The sequence below is a fragment of the Lynx rufus genome, unplaced genomic scaffold (assembly GCF_022079265.1).
Source record: "Lynx rufus isolate CCGP_SWC_20201006 ecotype Redwood Valley unplaced genomic scaffold, mLynRuf1.p SCAF_20, whole genome shotgun sequence".
Taxonomy (NCBI): domain Eukaryota; kingdom Metazoa; phylum Chordata; class Mammalia; order Carnivora; family Felidae; genus Lynx; species Lynx rufus.
In genome coordinates, this window is record NW_025814835.1 from 15,981,728 (window position 1) to 16,002,399 (window position 20,672).

General features: G+C 38.5%; 1 protein-coding gene across 1 annotated transcript in view; it reads right to left on the reverse strand.

Moving 5' to 3' along the window:
* The window catches only part of LOC124517024 (glutamate decarboxylase 1-like), a 31,460-nt gene extending 12,512 nt beyond the window's left edge, over positions 1-18,948 (reverse strand). The window contains 11 exon segments of the mRNA XM_047086212.1: positions 2,509-2,587; positions 2,691-2,755; positions 4,201-4,317; positions 5,245-5,299; positions 6,836-6,930; positions 8,479-8,594; positions 8,915-9,027; positions 12,350-12,440; positions 16,209-16,274; positions 16,277-16,487; positions 18,928-18,948. Coding sequence (XP_046942168.1) covers positions 2,509-2,587; positions 2,691-2,755; positions 4,201-4,317; positions 5,245-5,299; positions 6,836-6,930; positions 8,479-8,594; positions 8,915-9,027; positions 12,350-12,440; positions 16,209-16,274; positions 16,277-16,487; positions 18,928-18,948 — 1,029 coding nt within the window.
* Positions 18,949-20,672: the final 1,724 nt, after the last annotated feature.

Below are 20,672 nucleotides of genomic sequence, written 5' to 3' on the forward strand. Positions count from 1 at the left end.
GTACCCAGGATAAATGCTATGGAGGAGTTTCAGGGTGTTATAAGAGAATATTCTAATATTCTAATATTCTAAGGATCAAGGATTTCACTTAGTCTGAAGGTCAAGGAAGTGAAGTCTTCTGGGTAAAAGTCATTTTTGAGTTCAGTAAGAGCTAAACAAGAAAGATGTTGGGGGAGGGTGTGGGAGACATAAGCCGAGCCAGACCCTGATAGACAGAAGGAAAAACTCATGCCAAGGTCATATGTGAGAAGCTGCATGGCTGCATGACTCCTTCTTGGGAGTAAGGGCAAGTCAAAGGATCTCAAGGGCAAAAAGCAGAAGAAAGCAGAAGGTGAATGGGAGAGCAGAGAAGGGTACGTACCACCCAGGCCTTGGGGATCATGTCAGGGATTTTAATCCCATCCAAAAAGCAATGAGAAGCCACTGAATGGGTTTCAATTTTGCACCGTGAAAATGTCCTTATGAATGAAAGAGACTGACATGATTAGCACTTCATTTCAAAACAAATGGCATTGCCTTCCCCTTCAACAATGAAGTAAAAGATATTGGAAATTAGTTTTAATTGTATTTCATGTACAATTACAGCAAAATATATATACTTATAGTGTCTGTAGGTGCCTTTTCAGCATCAGAAAATGTATTCATTAATATTGAATATACTTGGTTTACACTGCTCACTAAGGCATGAGTCAAAATGGCGTTATGTACAACCTGAGACACTCAAATGTTTAAAAGATAAAAGTCAAATGTCCCTCTTAATTTAAAGCTACACTAAAATAGGCTTATTTTCCAGCAATGACCTTAAAAACAGTAAAAGCTGAGTAGTTTGGGGGTTCTGCTCTACCTCTGGCGACCATCTATCTACCTTCAGGAAAGGACAAAAAAGTATAAAACAAGAAAACAACAACTTAACTTCTCTGAGGAACACACAACATGTAATAATAGAATAAAATGGATTATTTCAACATACTCACTATGGGTGGAGAAATCGGGGAAGACTGAAAAATATTGGTATTTGAGTCCTAAACATAAAGGTATCAGAAATCTGAACGTTGAAAACATACCTGTCAGCGGTAGGAAGGGGGAGCAAACTCAGACACGTCTTAAAGAAGACATATGCAAGGCAAACTAGAATTTCCGGGTACTGGACACTCAGGAGTGGACAGGAAGGAGTAGCTTGTTAATCTGCAGGCTTCAAACATGGGTGAGCTGCCATTTTATTGATGGGATATTGAAGGAATATTGCTGCCATGTGGCCAGCTGAACAGAATCTAAAGCAGAGCTAAAAGTTCCAGTCTGCGTTGCTGAGAACCTTCTAGGCTAGGAGACAGTGACGATTCTCTCCGAAGAGATAAAGTGGGCGCTGAGTACTCAAGGGTGAGTGAGTTTCTTAAATTTGTCTTTCTCTGACTGACTTCTTTGCTTAGCATAATACTCTCTAGTTCCGTCTCTGTCGTTGCAAATGGCAAGATTTCATCCTTTTTTGTGCTTGAGAGAGAGACAAACCAAGAAACAGACTTAACTATAGAGAAAAACTGACGGTTACCAGAGAGGAAGTGGGGGGGAGGGACGGGTTAAATAGGTGATGGGCCACATTTGTGATAAGCACCGGCTGTTGTATGAAGTATTGAATCACTATATTGCACACTAATTGAAACTAATATTACACTGTATGTTAACTCACTGGAATTTAAATACTTTTTAAAAACAAATAAAAATAAATTAAAAAAAATAAAAAGTGAGGCGTGCTAGTGAAGGCGGTTTGTAATAGGAACACAGATACTTCTTTTGTTTTTTAATCCAAACTCTTTGAATTGCTTGTGAGTCAGGGAGAAAGAAAACAAAGTTATAAATGAAACTACATAAAATGCATTTGCATTTCTGACAACTACATGGAGACAAGGATTCCCAGGTTGAATTTTATAATTGTATCTCTCCTTGGAGGAGATCATGGGCTTATCTCTTTGTGTAGCCTTGCATTTACTATTGATGGAGATAAAATGTGAAAACATATAAGCAGAAAATCATGTCATGCAACCCATAAATTTGTGCTTTCTATGCTGAAAATATATTGCAGTTACTCATCGTTCTCTACATTTAAAATGAGCCATATTTCTGGCCCTATAATCCGAGATGCCAAATGGGCCCGTGGGCCAAATTTGATCCCTAAGAGATATTTTGTTTGTTCATGGCATTTTTAATAAGTGGGGCATGAATGATCGAGTCTTCTATAGACCTCATCACTGTCCATTGTGTCGGCCCAGATCTTATCCACACACTGGGTTACCACCTGTGTTCACAACTCTTTGGTTTTGTGGCACCTCCATTACCCGGTGGCTGCTGCTTAAAGATTAAGGGGGAAGGATCCGTTTTCTTTAGTAGGGCAAATTGTGCTGCACTGTGTTAATTCGGTGAGGCCATAATTATTTTGGTTTTAAACATTCACAGCGAAGCTAGTCATTACCAAGATATCCATGATAGCTCTACTTAAAAATAGAAAGCATTTACTTTTTCCCGGATCAGGATAGCAGAGCACTGAAGGGGGACGCCCATGAGTTTATGTGGATTCCAGGTCGCAGAGTTGGCCCTAGGTGATAAGACAGCTCCAATTAGTGCTCAGAGTCTAATGAAAGAGAACAGAATCCTGCATATGTTATTTTGATTTTCACAAAAAATGGTGCGGGTCTCACCTTTCAATGCCACTGAGTTTATGGGAGTGGTTTCTGGACAACAGCAATCCACCCCCCCCCCCAAGCTGCCTACAGATACAAAGGATATGTGTTCTTATATTAATTATTTCTTTTTAAATAGCATCAGTGGCTTTTTCCCATGTTAAATTTATTTCAAACGTTGATGAAGCTCTAATTGCTATGTTAGATAATTATAAACTTGGCTATCATTATGTTACTTATAAGAACAATGCACTTTAAAATTTCCTCTTATGAATTATCATTGTCTATTCGTGACATAGTAAAGTTTTAGGTTTCTAATGAGTTCCAACACCTTCTGTATAATTTCCAGAGACAGATAAAGAAAAGTTGGCATCAAATTTGGCAAGACCACAGAAAAATGAACAAATCTACCATACCGTGTCACTTTAAATTTGTCCATCTCTTATCAAAGCCAAAGAAAGGTTTGCCCCAAATCATTGAACGAAGTTAATAGCATCAAAAATTGTGATTTCCTTAGGATGCCTAGGTGGGTCAGTTGTTTAAGAATCCAATTCTTTTTTTTTTTTTTAATTTTTTTTTTCAACATTTATTTATTTTTGGGACAGAGAGAGACAGAGCATGAACGGGGGAGAGGCAGAGAGAGAGGGAGACACAGAATCGGAAACAGGGTCCAGGCTCTGAGCCATCAGCCCAGAGCCCGACGTGGGGCTCGAACTCACAGACCACGAGATCGTGACCTGGCTGAAGTCGGACGCTTAACCGACTGCGCCACCCAGGCGCCCCAAGAATCCAATTCTTGATTTTTGCTCAGGTCATGATCTCACAGTTGATGAGTTGGAGCCCTGTGTCAGGTTCTTTGCTGACAGAGGGGAGCCTGCTTGGGATTCTCTGTCTCCCTCTCTCTCTCTCTGCCCCTCCCCCACTTGTTCTCTCAAAAATAAATAAATAAGTAAACTTTTAAAAAATTGTGATTTCCTTAGTAGGAATTAATTTAAAAATGTTTATTTAGAGTAATGGGCTAAACCTTCTTTTGATTTAAAGTCAGCTTTAGGGGTGCCTGGGTGGCTCACTCGGTTGAGCAACTGACTTCGTCTCAGGTCATGATCTCACAGTTCGTGAGTTCGAGCCCCATGTCGGGCTCTGTGCTGACAGCTCAGAGCCTAGAGCCGACCTCAGATTCTGTGTCTCTCCCTCTCTCTACCCCTCCCCTGCTCACGCTCTGTGTCTCTCTGTCTGTCAATGATAAATAAACGTTAAAAACAAAGTTTTAATCAGGTTTAACTATTTCTTCAAAACGGTGTTTTAAATTGTAGGTTGAATATTGATAGAGGTCTGGACTCTTCAAACACTTGATACATTTGTGGTCTTTCCATACTTAGGTGTTAAGTCTATTTGAATCATTATAAAAATTAGTTTCCAGAGAAGTTTTCATCTTACCTGCAATGCTAATTAAACAATTTTAAGGATTGTTCATAGGATACATTTTCTCAAGGGGAAATTATGGGCCAGACGGAAGGAAGGGACTTACATCCACGTGCATTCAGAGTCTGTGTGCCTCACAAATATCCGCGATGTCGTGGAGAGGGTCAAAGGCCCCGAACACTGTGCTGCCAGCGGAAGCGGTGACACAAAAGGCAATGTGGCCCTGGTGATGACAGAAGCTGAATCCTTGGTCTCAGGAGCTCCACAGAAATCCTACCATTACATCACCATCGGGGCATCAGGAAGCAGGATGACTTGGACTGAAACACTAAGTATCTAATCATTTCAAACACCCTGAGGTACTTCCAGTACGGGGGAAAGTAGTGAAACCGTGAGATGAACTCAGATCTCTGCCTCTGAGTGTCATTTACTATTATTTCTCTCCAAATTTGTTTTCACGAAATAATACCACAAAAATAGACATGACCCAATTCCTTTACTTAGTCCTGATAACTTTCCATTTGATATTTGACAGAAAACTATTAGAGAAATATTGCCATGTTACTTGTTTCACTTTAATTTTATAAAGAATTCCCTAGGGTGTCTGGGTGGCTCAGTCGGTTAAGCCTCTGACTCTTGATTTTGACTCAGGTCATGGTCCCTTTGTTTGTGAGATTGAGCCCCTCATTGGGCTCTGTGCTGACAGCACAGAGCCTGCTTTGGATTCTCTCCCACCCTCTCTCTCTGCCTCCTCCTCTACCCATGTTCTCGCTCTCAAAATAAATAAACATTAAAAAAAAAAAGAATTTCCTGGGCACCTGGGTGGCTCAGTCAGTCAAACGTCTGACCCTGGCTCAGCTCATGATCTCATGGTTCGGTCGGGCTCAGTGCTGACAGCTCAGAGGCTGGCACCTGCTTCGGATTCTGTGTCTCCCAATCTCTCTCTGCCCCTCCACCACTCATGCTCTGTCTCTCTCTCTCTCTCTCAAAAATAAATAAACATTAAATAAAATTTTTTTAATTTCCTTCATTTAGGGATTATTTACTTCTTTCAGCGATTACCTTACCAGTTGTTTTCTGCTAATGAAAATAGGTAAAGAAAATAAAAATGCATTTGCACGTTAAGTATGGAGCTGTAGATAGAACCTACCTTTTTCTTAGCTTGTAATATATTTTTCTCTAACTCAGCTGGAATCATCTTTCCCCTTAAAAATACAAATATATGTCGATTTATTATGAGCAAATAAACCAATTCTACCAACGAGAAGAATAAATGATATGCAAGGCTAAAATAATTAGTTTTTAGTGAGGTATTTATATGTGAGTAAACAGATATTCGGTAAATGTTCAGTCCCAAAAAACCAAAGTTAAATATCGCGTTGAATTAAAGAATGCTTGGCGGGGGCACCTGGGTGGCTCAGGTGGTTGGGCATCCGACTTCAGCTCATGTCATGATCTCATGCTTGTGGGTTCAAGCCCCACATCGGGCTCTCTGCTGTTAGCACAGGGCCTGATTTGGACCCTCTGCCCTCCCCTCTCTCTCTGCCCCTCCCCTGCTTGCACTCTGTCTCTGTCTCTCTCAAAAAATAAATAAACATTAATTTCTTAAAAAAAATAGCCATTGTTTCAAACAACAAAACATTTTTGTCTATCAGAATTTTCACTTATAAAGGTACTGATAATATTCACATTGATAATATGCAGATAAGAGTATCAATTGACTCTAAAATGTTTGAAAAGCAAATGAAAAATTTTATGAAATTGTAAATGCAGATGTTCTTTGAACCAATAATTCAGTTTCTAGGAATTCATGTGAGATACTCAAACACAGACTCTCAAATATATTTATATAATCATATCAATTTAATCATTGTTCTTACATATTAAAATCTAGGGGGAAACCCTTACATTTCTTTAAAAATAAGATTTATAAAATCATTTTACATTCATAAAATGGAAAACTCCAAAGTTATTGAAAAGAGAATAAGGAAATGGATAAGATTTCTAGCACAGGGGCACCTGGGTGGCTCAGTTATTTAAGTGTCCGACTTCAGTTCAGGTCATGGTCTCATGGTTTGTGAGCTCGAGCCCTGCATCGGGCTCTGTGCTGACAGCTGAGAGCCTGAAGCCTGGTTCGGAGTCTGTGTCTCCTTCTCTCTGTGTCCCTCCCCGCTTGTGCTCGCTCGCTCGCTCTCTCTTTCTCGGTCTCTCTCTCAAAAATATATAGACATTAAAAAAAAATTTTTTTTAAGATTTCTAAGACATTCCCAAACCAAAAAAAAAATTAAAGCAAGTTACAGAACACAACGTAGAACTGATGTATGAATAAGTTTGACATGCATAAAAATGATCTTCCAGAATATATGCAATATTTATAATATTATTTATGTTTTAAGGTGGTATTCAAAGAAAATGTAAATGTATTTTTGCTTTGTAGATTGCTAAGGCAGTTGAATTTTTATCTACAAACATTATTATATTTTTATGTTTATTTATAGTACACATAATTCGATATACTTAAAACAGGGAAGATATGTGACAGTCCCACTTGTATAGACTATATTTAGTAAAGACATTTTAAGAGTAGGAGAGGATGAGTTTGGTGCTTCTTTCATAATTGCTGCAGTTAAAATTTATTAAAACTAACCTGGGGGAGTATTCTTGCTAAAAATTGGAATAGGAAACCTATAGATTATTCTTCAATCTGTGAAGCATAATGACAATAAAAATTTTTTGAGAACGTGTTAGAAACATATCTTTCATCACATTTTACTTCAATTACGTTGCCAGTTCCAATACCAAGAATAGCTTCAGCTTTTTTTACTGAATAATGACCCTTGGGCAAAAATGGAAATAGGAAAGGCATTAACTTCTCTGCATTAAATGATCATTTACACTAGAGCACTTGGGGGCTTATACACATAGCTTTGAATGAGTTTGTGCATATATACACGTATATACACACGTACAGGTCTCAAGGCGTATTTCCAGACCCTGGTCGTGACAGTTTTTCAGGTGAAGAAGGTTGTGACGCCTCTTTGAGAAGGCACGAGGACAGAACATACTTTACATGCAGTGGGAGTTTGAATATGCTAGTTCTCCGTATACATAAAAAATCATGTCCGATATAGATCTAGTGTTAATATTCTCCAGTAATAAAAACCTTATGTGTTCCAGATAGCTGTAACTGTTGCATTACAGACCTTTTTTTAAGGCGTGAGGCTTGGAGAAATGCCTTGATTCTTCTGATGCCTGCAACTCTTGATTTTGACTTTGACACCAACTTTATAATTTCTTGCCTTCTAGGTAACTGCTATTTCCCTGTATCATTCTGCCTGATGTAAGGTATCAGCAGCTCAGATACAAACTTGGACCTGGTTGTTTTTAGCTGCCAGGAAAAGACTAGATATATGAAAGGAAAAAAATGCACAAACGTAAAATCCTAACTCAGCTTCGTTTCAACAGAGAATGCACCAATTAAATAGGAAATGATTTTTTTTTTAATCTACATTATGGAGTTTCGGCATATTTACTCATTATATATAAAAATTATATGTCAAATGATGAAAAAGACATTTGCAAACAAGCATCTTAAGTTACATTAAGTTTTATAGTAATGTCATTAAATATGCACCAGTGGTCTCCAACTTGACAATATGCATATATACAATGCCAGTTTGAATTTGGTCATAGAAGCATATTGCAAACACAGAAACATTTCAAAGAAAACCCTGTGTTTCCAGGTACTTTTAGGTAGAATTCTCAAAGTGGGACTACTATTACATTTTAATCTCACAACTGTTGCTAGGCAGAAAAGAAAAAAGCAACCAGATTTATTAAAGGGATGAATCAATTTGTTTTTAAAGGAGCACAAGATTGGAACATTAAAACCAAAGGAGACATCAGTGGATACATTGTCAATATCTGAAACATTTGGCTGAGGTCCTGGTCTACAAAAATGAGCCTTTCTTTTTTACTAATTCCTTTGACCCTCACTGGAAAAATAAGATATCAATCACATTCTTGTTCTCTTCATTCAATGATAAAGGGAATCACTAAATCAAGTCTTTAAAATGTTCATAGTTTGATTTTTTTTTTTGGTAAAGATAGCAGAATGCTTTATATTTATAATCACATTTTTGTTAGTTTCTCATATTTTGAAATTAAATTTTAATCTTGAATTATCTGTACTGTTATAGGCTAGAGCCTATGTTGACAGAAAGTTGTTTTTTAGTCTTTCCAATATCAATAGGCAGACACAGATACAGAGATTACTGAATCTCTATAATGTTAGAGCAAAGCTAATATTCTCCATCTTTCAATAACTTTACAGTTTACCTCAGAAGATTCTTAAAAGATGGAAGAATCTAGACTTGATACTTACTTGTTCAGAAACAAATAACACACAACACGGAAGTGCGGTCATGCCTTGTCTTTTTATCTCTGGATATTGCTTATAACGAGCTACTAATATACCATAGAGGTTAGAGATACTTCCTCCTAGAAGAGAAATAGTGATTGTTAACCCAATTTCAAAAATCAGAAATGGTCACTAACATCGTGACAACTTGAGTGCTTTCTGAAACTAAAGTGTTGCCAAATCACTGACGTGATTTCAAAAATATCTTTCCTTGAAAGTGTTGAGAGAAATATCACACAATTCATAACTTTTAGATTTGTGGAAATTTTGCTGGCAACTGTAGCTAACACAATGACTTACGAATCTCTTAAAAATAATAGCATTAGTTCAAATATACTTTGAGCGTCTCTGAATATACGTTTCATTTAGCTCAGAAAAATGATGTCTTGCTTTTTCTTACCAGGTGCAAATATTCCATCTGCTTCTGTTTCTCCCCAGCCGATAATTCCATACATTTTCTTAAGAAAAATCGTCTCCATGATAGTAAATACCGGAGCTATTTCATATGTAAACCTATATTACATATATAGAAATTCGACTGTGAATTGTATAAAATGGAAAAGGATAAATAAAGTCATGTGCTAGATAAGGTTATATACAATTTTTTGTATTCTATAGCAGACTGTACAAGAAATAGTTACAATTTGTATGCTTCAAATCGCCCCTTCCAGATTAAGAGTATCTTGGTGCTACAAAGAAAGGATCATGGATTCCATTGTATTGTGCAGTAGCTGGGAATTTCTCTCCCACTAAAAGGAATTTTGAATATACACATTACTGTTAGAGCCAGAAAATGCCCACTTACAGATAGATAGATAGATAGATAGATAGATAGATAGATATGGCAAGTTAAAAAGAGATCTAGAGCTACAGTGTTTTGCAGAACATGAAATAGATAGAAAAAAGCCTTTTCTCAAAAAGATTTTCTGGGGAAATCTTTTCTGGGAAAAGATTTTCTACCTAAGAATTGTACTTTGGGCAAGCACACCAAAAAAAAGGGGGGGGGGCTAAAAACTATTCTGTTTTCAGTAACAGCTCGAAGCAAGTAGTTCAAGGCAAGAACAATATGGCCCCATGAACAAGAAGTCAGACAGCATGGCGATGGGGACTCTCCTCTGAGTCACACTGATATTAGAGTCCCTTCCACAGAAAGCAGCAGCTAAGATAAAAAAGAAAGCTGTAAGTTTTTCTCTATACATACCATATACAGTAAGCAATGAGGTACTTATGTTGGTTCTGAAATCAAAGAGTAGCTTCAGTTATTTTCAAGGAATTCTTTTCTTTGTCCTCAAACACCTTTTAAAGACCCTTGTAGGTGTTCTTATATAGAGCTACCAGTCTCAGACTCCATTTATGTGCCATTTCAGATGGTCTCAGCTTGCTCTGTCTCTAAAGCCTTTGGAGAATATTCAGGCCCAGCCATTGCTGTGACCACTTTCACTCAGATACACCCACAGCCCAACAGAGAATCGCCTCCCACCTGCAAGGCAGGCACTGACTTCCAGCCCCGGGGTCTCTTTTTGCATCCAGGCATGCATGACAAGTCATGGAATCTTCTGGGAGTCCCACGAATGCCCAACCATGGGGAAGTTAACATCCCACAGTGCAGTCCTTTGGCCATAAGAGACCTGGTTGACAATCTTTTCTTTCCTCTGTTCCCTACAGATGGACTGCCCTTTGAAGCAGTCATTTATAAGGGCACTACCCCCCCAGGAGATGAAGCATTCGCTTCTGCTGATACTTAAGGGGTAGCCAGGTCTATAATTTCCCTCATGTTGCTCTTCAGTCCCATGCTGACTCCCTTCATCTTCCCTCAACCCCTCTTCTCAGATGGCCCGGCCTAAAAAAAAGTAGTAACACACAAGCTCTTTCCCAGGGGCTGTGCACAGAGACCCAGTAAGGAAACCCATTGCCTATGGGAATTAAGATTCTAGTTCTAAGAGAAACAAGAAGCAAATCTCACACACTGGTATTTCAACAAGGCTTCATTTCTGCCAGCATTTGCTATGCCAATTTCAACACACACGCACATTGCCTTTCTGATCCTACCTCAGCTCAGTGGAGTAGGGCATTATTATTTTCAGACAACAGAGATGCACTAAACCTCCCAGCATTGTAGGTGGTAGAATTAGGGACTGGAATCAGGTTCTCCTTATTTCCACCTCACAGGCTTTATGCTATCCCAGATTAGGGTAAGGGATCTTCATTCATTAAAAATGAAGACACCCTGAAGGTAAAGAAGGCTGTCTGAAATCCTTTCTCTCCCCTTATTATTAAGCTCTCTCCTTCCACCTCTCATGTGTTCTTTCTACTCTTTTTCTGCTTCCATCAAGAATCTCTATTTTCTTCACTTAGAGAATGATTAAGTCTCACAACAATGGGATTCTAAACAATGGAGGAAAATGTATAAATTGAGTTTATGTAATAATCTGCATAACAAAGAAACATTCTCTCAAAAGATAAAGTTGCTCTTTTTAAAGTTCATTTATTCTGAGAGAGAGTGTGCACACATACGAGTGGGGGAGGAGCAGAGAGAGAGAGAGAGACAGAGAGAATCCCAAGCAGGCTCAGTGTTGTCAGCACAGAGCCTGATGTGGGGCTCGAACTCACAAATGGTGAAATCATGACCTGAGTCAAAATCAGGAGTCAGAAGCTTAACCAACTGAGCCACCCAGGCGCCCCAAGCAATAAATTTTTTTTAAGTAGCATATTACCCTATGCATGTTTTAAGGACCATAATCAAGCAATGAAAATTAAAAATAGCAGTCATTTGTGTAAGCCATTTATGTTTGCATTTCATATCTACAAAATGCTGACTACTACCGTGAACTATGCACCATTAAAACCCAAATGATAACTAAACAGTTAAAGCAAGCCTTAGTTGTTCCACATACCGAAGCAGTCTCTCCTCATAAACATTTAGTTCTTGGTTTTAAAGTTTAAATTCCTACCAGCTCTCCCTTTTGATTGCTAGTTAAATTATATTAACATTTGACACAGACTATTCCTTTCAATTTCATACCCAATCATTTCCCTATCCTTTTAACCTTGAAAAATATTCCCCTAAAATTAACTTTCCTTCAGAACACATTAGCAGTAGATCTAATTTTTGTATGGACAATAGTTTTGTTGTGGCAAAGGTCCAATTTTTTTTAACGCTTATTTTTGAGAGAAAGAGAGACAGTGCCAGTGGGGGAGGGACAGAGAGAGAGGGAGACACAGAATGCAATGCAGACTCCAGGCTCTGAGCTGTCAGCGCAGAGCCAGATGTGGGGCTCGAACCCATGGACTGTGAGGCCATGACCTGAACCGAAGCCAGACGCCTAACCAACTGAGCCACCCAGGTCCCCCAAAGATCGAATTTTTAACGAATCACGTTGGAGCTGGATTTAGATTTCCTTTAAAAGTTTACTTTCTTCAGGCTTTGATCAGATTCAGGTTCTAATTTATATTCAGGCAACTTCCCAAATACTTGGGTATATATCTGGCTACATGTGCTATGGGCTGTTTGGGGTAGCGTGTCAATGATTCCAACCCCAGAACTGAACTCACTCATGGTCTGCACACTAGTAACCCAGGCTGACCAACTGACCTGTACTACTTACTGGGGAACTTAGATCCTGAGAGTTTCTAGAGGCTGTCCAGAGGACTGAGCAACTCTCAAACAAGTTACCCGGGGAATAGACAGCGGCTTCTTTGCGTTTCCCTCAGGGTACCAACTACTTGTATTTGTTACGGCAAGCATCGTATCCAGCAAAATGTACAACCTCGATCTTCACTCTTCCTTACGCACGTCTCCGGCTCTCACACTCCTTAGGCCCTGGAGAATGCTCACGTGTTGGTATTGGCAGTGGCTGTCAACCATGCCCTGGCAAGTCCGACCACATCTAGCCCACTGGACAGCTGGTTGAAAAAGCGAGGATGTCCTAGAAAAAAGACAAGATTACAAATGAGCCAAAATAAAAACACAGGGCTAAAGAGTAGTTCAGTTTCAGAGCAGTTTCTCAGTTAACAGGTATTCATCGATCGAGCACACATAAACTAATTCTTTCATTCAATAAATATTGCTGAGAACTATCACATGCAGGGACAGTGCTCAGCTTTGGGGACACAGTAGTAAACAAGGCACTACCGTGTGGATCTTACTGACCAGTGGAAGAAAAAGGTATTCATCAAATAAATAATGACACAAATATGTTTAACTGCGATTGTAGAAAGCACAGAAGAAAAGATCAGGATGTTTTAAGACCTTTCCCAGGGAGCCTAAGACAATCAGGAGAGCAGGCGAGCTAACCTCTAGGGCAGGCTTCTTGGAGGAAGTGATCTTTCAGGTCAGATCAAAAGTTTGCTTCCAGACAAAGAGTGAAGGAGACCCAATACGGGTATGAAGAGCAGCTTGGGAGAAGTCAAGTCATTGAACTGAGAACGAGCTGGTAAGCTTGAGGGTGAGGAACCCATCCTGTGTCTGAAGTAGAAAGACCAAGGGCGGGATGCAAAAAACTACCCCAGTGAGTGGGGAAGGCACCGCCCGAAAGATTAAATAATTTTTTTCTCAAAAGCTGCTTCAGTGTTTTTGGACAAAATATCAGGTCCTTTTTACAAAGAATTTTTGAAGATTTGTATTAATAAAGAACATCAAGGGGCTCCTGGGTGGCTGAGTCGGTTAAGCAAGCACCTGACTCTTGTTTTCAGCTCAGGTCATGGTCTCACAGTTTCGTGAGTTCGAGCCTCACGTTGGGCTCTGTGCTGACAGGGGGGAGCCTGCTTGGGGTTCTCTCTTTCTCCCTCTCTGTCTGCACAACCCCCCACTCGTGCTGTCTCTGTCTCTCTCAAAAACAAATAAACTTATATAAAAAAAAAAAGAACATCAACATTAGATACCAAATTGAACATTCTATATTCAACTCAGTTTAACTTAATCTCTTCCTGGGGAACCTGGGTGGCTCAGTCAGTTACTCATGGGACTCTAGATTTCGACTCAGGTCATGATCTCACGGTTCGTGGGATTGAGCCCCACGTTGGACTCTGTGCTGACAGTGTGGAGTGTGCTTGGGATTCTCTCTCTCCCTCTCTCCCTGACCTCCCCCGACTCACTCTTTCTCTTTTTCTCTCCCGCAAAATAAATACACATTAAAACAAATTAATCTCTTCCTGAGCTCCAAAATAGATTGTTCTTTGCACTTCTTTGACAACGTGTCTTAACAATGACCAGCATCACAACTCTTTGTGAGTCTCCTTCCCCTCTAGTCACTTACCCCTACTTGCGGAGCCCCTGTGCCCGCGTAGTTAATTTTAAAAGTTGGGGCTTAATAAATGTTCATTAAATTGGAAGGAATGGAAGGTTTGGAATTTGGGGCTGTGTTACGAAATGTTTCTTTTTACTATTGACTTTTCCCTTTTTTAGTATCTTTGCTTTTCCCTCTGTGCTTGATACTGGGAAATGCAAACACGGGGAGAATGGGTTCCTGGAGATTCCTCTGCCTTTGCCTTGCTGGGTAAGGGAAGGATGAAGAACTTGATTTAAAGCTGTCACGGTGCTTCAATTGCCCTGCTATTTTTCAGAACTTCCTTTTGCTATGTTTATTTCTAACTAAAAATTATTTCAACCTCACATTTACACAGTTGAACTCAGTCTTGACACATGCCTTTTATTTCACGATCCTAGGAAGCTTTCTTTTTGTCTTATTTAATAATATTTTTCCAGTTGTAAATATACTACACGTTACAGAAATGCATAGAACAGAAAACATTACATACAGGACAGTAATTTTTATGCATATATGCAGAGAAAATATCTACTTAGCTATCCAAACACTTACAATATTTATAACACTTGGAAGATATAATTTAAGAACGTATTTATTATGAACAGGTAGTTTTATACATGTGCATGTATATATGTCCAGTTTCACACAGTTTAAAATACAATTAAGTATAATTGAAATCATATTGAGCATATTATTTTGTGTTATGTCTTTTTACTGTTTTTGCATTTTTAAAAATATTTTTATTTAATTTTGAGAGAGAGAGAGAGAGAGACAGAGTGCAAGCAGGGGAGGGCAGGGAGAGAAGGAGACACAGAATCAGAAGCAGGCTCCAGGCTCTGTGCTGACAGCTCAGAGCCCCATGTGGGGCTTGAACTTGTAAACCACAAGATCATGGCCTGAGCCAAAGTCAACCGCTTAACTGACTGAGCCACCAAGGCTCCCCATGTGGTATGTCTTTTTGTAATAACTAAAATTCTGTGAGAAATCATCCATGACTTTCTTAGGATTTTTTTTGTATAGTTTTTAAAATTGTTAATTAATTTTTTTGGGAGAGAGAGCACATGTATGCGCACGAGTCAGGGAGGGGCAAGGAAGAAAGAGAGAGAGAATCTTATGCAGGTTCCATGCCCAGCACAGAACCAGATGCAGGGCTTGATCTAACAACCATGAGATCAAGACCTGAGCCAAGATCAAGAGCCAGAAACTTAACTGACACCAAGGTGCCCCTCCCAGGACTTTAAATGGCAATATTGCATAGTGTTCTGTCAAAGAAAATCCAGGCTATACAAGATAAACGTGAAAATGAGGCACCTTTTTATTTTTGTTATTAAAATTAATGCAGAAATGAGCATTCTCAAATAGAAATTATTTTTGTTTCTTGGCATGCTTGATCAGTTTGGTCTGAAGATAAAATATGCGTGATGCTTAAAGTTTCTGTGATGTCAAAAATACATTATTTTAAGTGTCTGTTTAATGTCTATCAAATACAAGGCAAGTCAGCATACACAAATTACTTTCAATTATTAACACATGAAGTATTTTCAAAGATCACATAATAAGAAATGAGTAATAAACCCGGGGATACAGGTTGTATTTGGACGCTTTTTTGTGTGTGCCTCTTTCCAAAGATTATGTTGTTTCAAATACATTATTTAGTATACATTTAAGATTTTAGAGAAAGGGGTCCGTAGAGCCTAGTCAAACATTGTTAGCCCCGGGACATATCATTGCTTTAAGTGGTTAAGAATAAAGTTACAATAAATTAATCAGAAAACATAATTTCTAACATATAGGATGTAGATATATATATATATCTACATATATATCTAACATATAGGATTAGATAGATATATATAATTTTATTGCTATATATTTTATTGATGTAGAAGGATAGTCAATTGAGCATTAATAATGAATATGGGCGAATGAAAACAAGTAAGTTAAAATTGTATGTTTAATTGCCATTGGAATATAATGCTTCAAGCCCAAACCACTGTATTCACTTTTCTTTGTTAACTACTAAACAGTTTATATGTGATAACACCAATTTGAAAACAAACTAGACGAATGTTTTAAGTAAAAATGAGCAAAATGGGACCGTTTTCCAACACACACAAAAACTCAAGGCCATTCATTCAGTCTCCAGTTCAGGTGCATTGATTTGAAAATTACCTGTTTTGGGGCGCCTGGGTGGCGCAGTCGGTTGGGCGTCCGACTTCAGCCAGGTCACTATCTCGCGGTCCGTGAGTTCGAGCCCCGCGTCAGGCTCTGGGCTGATGGCTCAGAGCCTGGAGCCTGTTTCCGATTCTGTGTCTCCCTCTCTCTCTGCCCCTCCCCCGTTCATGCTCTGTCTCTCTCTGTCCCAAAAATAAATAAATAAACGTTGAAAAAAAATTTTTTTAAAAAAAAAGCAAAAAAGAAAATTACCTATTTTAACACCATATTTTAAGGTATCCGTGCAGTCAACAAGTAACTGCTCCAAAGATTTAGGTGGTCAGACAGCTCTAGGTTAAGCCCATCCAAACCTTCAAGAAGTTGGTGAGGATGATGAAAGTCTAGTATTTTACTCTTAACATCAAACATTTTTTTGATGTAATGCAGAAGAATATTTACCACTTGCAGCAGGAAACATTTAGTTAAATCTTTACCATCCTTGGATGGCAACAAATCTAGAGCGAAAAAAGAGATGAAAAGCCAGGTCAGTAACTAGAATGCCAAGGAAAATCACCATGGGCATAGAGTTTTGATCATTGGACATTAAAGATATTAAAAAGCCATGTGAAGTAACAAGTAGCATGTGTTCAAATCTTACTCAGAATCTTCATTCCAAGTTTCACTGGATAACAATTTTCACCAAAAAAAAAAAAAAAAAAAAAAAAGCCATTTTAGATCCACACCATTGGAGTAATTGAACCTTCAAGATCCCCTAGATGGACCTTATCGTTGCCTTGTCAAACAAATGAACTGGTAATTGCACTTTTTGAATTTTGTTTAATGTTAATTTATTTTTGAGAGGGAGAGAGCAGGGGAGGGGCAGAGAGAGAGGGAGACACAGAATCGGAAGCAGGCTCCAGGCTCTGAGCCATCAGCCCAGAGCCCGACGCGGGGCTCGAACTCACGGACCGCGAGATCATGACCTGAGCCGAAGTCGGACGCTCAACCGACTGAGCCACCCAGGCGCCCCTGCTATTAACATTTTTAACTGTATGTAACAATGTCTACTATATATTAAGAGCCCTACATGCCTTGCACACATTTCAATCCTCACAATAGTCCTACAATATAAGCACATTTTTCTCAGCATGTGGATAAACAGATTTATTTAATCTTTTTAAATTTTACTTATTTTTGAGAGACAGAGAGAAGAGACAAAGCACAGGTGGGGGAGGGACAGAGAGAGAGAGGGAGACACAGAACTGAAGCAGGCTCCAGGCTCTGAGCTGTCAGCACAGAGCCCGACGCAGGGCTCGAACCCACGAACCATGAGATCATGACCTGAGCTGAAGTTGGATGCTTAACCCACTGAGCTACCCAGGGGCCCCGCAGATAAACAGATTTAAAGAAGTTAAGTAATAGTAATAATTGATACTTTTTGAACTCATGATGGCCCAGAAATTTCACATATATTATTCTATTCAATCCTCATAACATAGTTATGATAGAAATGCTATTATGATTAACAACAAAAAAAGAGCTTATATGGTGGAACTAGAATTGATAGACAGATGTTTGAATCCAAAGACCATTAAGTTATCCTTTAAAAATTAAATTTAAAAATAGTATGTCCTGAGGTCCTCTTCAATAAAAATATTGAACCAAACATCCAATCAAGCAAACAAGCCATTCTTAGGTATCTTTTAATGTTCTGGACAATGTGGAAGAAAAAAGAAAGTATAGACTAGAATTCATAATATCAAGCTGTTTACTTGTAACTAGACGTGGAGAAAACATGAAGTAATCAGAAAATGGTTTCTAGCTAAATTTTATAGTTTTGCTTTTATAAGCTTAGTAGTATTAATTTCTTCCAGTTCTAATGGATTTTTCTTAAAATAAAATAAGCTCTCCCCAAATATTTCAGACTGAATTTTTGAATACTGCAGCAAAAATAATTCAGTTTAGTTTTTAAGCATTGATATAATGTTTAAACGTTTTTATGTGTTTATGTATGATAGATAAAAATGTTCTAGTATAGCTTTTTCCATAAAGAATAAAATCCTGATCATGAAAAAACTGTATAAGACAGCAATGACAGAAACGTGAGACAATTTGCAAAGCATGCAGTGTACCTAAAAACAAATTTTCATATTACATGTTGGCCCGGTAGACATATATTAGGTTAATTGTTTGCAAAATATTTTTTCTTTTTTTTTTTTAATTTTTTTAACGTTTTATTTATTTTTGAGACAGGGAGAGACAGAGCATGAAAAGGGGAGGGTCAGAGAGAGGGAGACACAGATTCTGAAACCGGCTCCAGGCTCTGAGCTGTCAGCACAGAGCCCGACGCAGGGCTCGAACTCACGGACCGCGAGATCATGACCTGAGCCGAAGTCGGACGCTTAACTGACTGAGCCACCCAGGCGCCCCTGCAAAATATTTTTTCTAGAGGAAAATTACTTTTCGAAAGGTTCACTGCTATACACAGTGAATAATACATATTAATATAAATAAATTCTAAAGTAATTAAAGTTTTAGAAACATAACTCCTTTCAAAGAATTAGAGGAAACATAAACCACAAGAAAAAGTGAAGCTAAAAAGATTCTACACATGGAATAGTATTACAAATGTTTATAAAGAAACTATGTAAAAACCAAAAGATTTGACATAAGAATTAGACTCCATTAATAGCTCAACACACATTGAATCTACAACCTAAAACTAGGTTAAATTTATATTTAATAAGAAAAATAACAACATTTCAACAAAACAAAATGTTTTAAATATTTAAGTAAGACAAAGATTGCTAGTGTATTTTTGTCAAAATATGTGATATATGATTAATATGCATGATTAATAATCATATAAGATAAGTAAGACTTGTTTGACAGTCTGCACTTTTTGGTAAGTAACACCCCAATCCCACTCTTTCAGTTAATAATAATTCCCGTTGAATCCCCATTTCTTCTCACAAAATCTTAACTTACTTGCCAGGGTATCTCCACACTCCATGTTGTTTGAAAAAAAATAGTATCTGCTTTAAAAGAATATGTGGAGGGGCGCCTGGGTGGCGCAGTCGGCTAAGCATCCGACTTCAGCCAGGTCACGATCTCGCGGTCCGCGAGTTCGAGCCCCGCGTCGGGCTCTGGGCTGATGGCTCGGAGCCTGGAGCCTGTTTCCGATTCTGTGTCTCCCTCTCTCTCTGCCCCTCCCCCGTTCATGCTCTGTCTCTCTCTGTCCCAAAAATAAATAAACGTTGAAAAAAAATTTAAAAAAAATAAAAAATAAAAAAAAATAAAGTCTTTTTATTGGTGGCACAGAAATCTGAAGCAATTTCATTATTTGTAAAAAGGGCAGGGATACAATGCTCTTTTTTGTTTAGAGAATTAAATGAAAGATGATGGTAGTGTATTTGTGTTTAAACATTGTGGCTTTTTTAAAGTATGATCCCATGTCAAAGAAGGAATGGGTTTCAACTTCCCTTTTGACAATTACAACTTTTATCTTCAGGGTAAAGTATTAGGTACTCCACATTACAGGGTAGGAAATGAAAAATACACATGGTCATATTAATGATACAATTCACACCCTTTTAACACAGGTATTACTTTTTTGCCTTTGGATTGAAAATGTTAACATTGTATTTCATTAAAAAAACTTTTTTAATGTTTATTTTTCAGAGAGAGAGAGAGAGAGAGAGAGAGAGACAGAGTGAGCAAGGGAGGGGCAGAGAGAGAGGGAGACACAGAATCTGAAACAGGCTCCAGGCTCTGAGCTGTCAGCACAGAGCCTGTTGTGGGGCTTGACCTCATGAACCACGAGATCATGACCTGAGCTGAAGTCGGCACTTAACTGACTGAGCCACTAGGTCCCCCCAAAACTTTTAACATTTTAAAGAATCCAAAAATACATAATGATCATCACTTCTGAGGCCCATTTCCAAGGACACATTTCCTCCAGAATTTATCAAATGTTCAATTATCCCGTGGGATTTACAGCTCTTGAATAATGTGCTGGTCAACATTATTTTTCATTGTTAAGCAAGTTTGAGCATGTTAAGGAAAAAGCAGGAAAACACTGATGATTCACATAAGAAAATCACCTGGGATACCTTGGTTTCTATCCTAGGCATTTGGGTGCAATTTATAAAAAGAGTAGTAACACTTAATTTATTCTAATAATAGAAACAAACACTGTGGCTTATCAAAAGCCATTTACAACTTCCAATCCAACTTGAACCAGTTATTGTAACCTTTCCCTCATTAAGACGTTCACTTAGAGGCTGTAACAAACAAGAATATAGAAGTGTGATGATTTGAAGACCATTTCCTCCTTTCATTGCTTTCCAGAGGAATCAACTGATGATTGTAGAGGTGGCATAGAAGTGGGAAAATAAAAAAAATAAATAAATCCCAAGGAGCTGCTCTTCCATTTCTTTCAACCATCTGCAGAGTTTCTTGGCTCTAATAGGGTTGCGACATCCACTAAGGAAGACTGTCGCATCATCTTGTCAAGACGAACCCTTCTCATGACTCCTGAACTCGCACTCATCTCTGTCAATAAACCCACCCACGCTCGCCCCAGTGGTCGCACCGTGAGACAGCCCTCATAGTCCAAGGTCACCCGCCGAAGTTCGCCACCTTCTCCGTCCTCTCTCGCACATAATAACCACCAGTACGCTATGTTCAAAAAGACTCAATCCCTATTCTGAGGAAATGGGTTTTGAGCCATGAAGT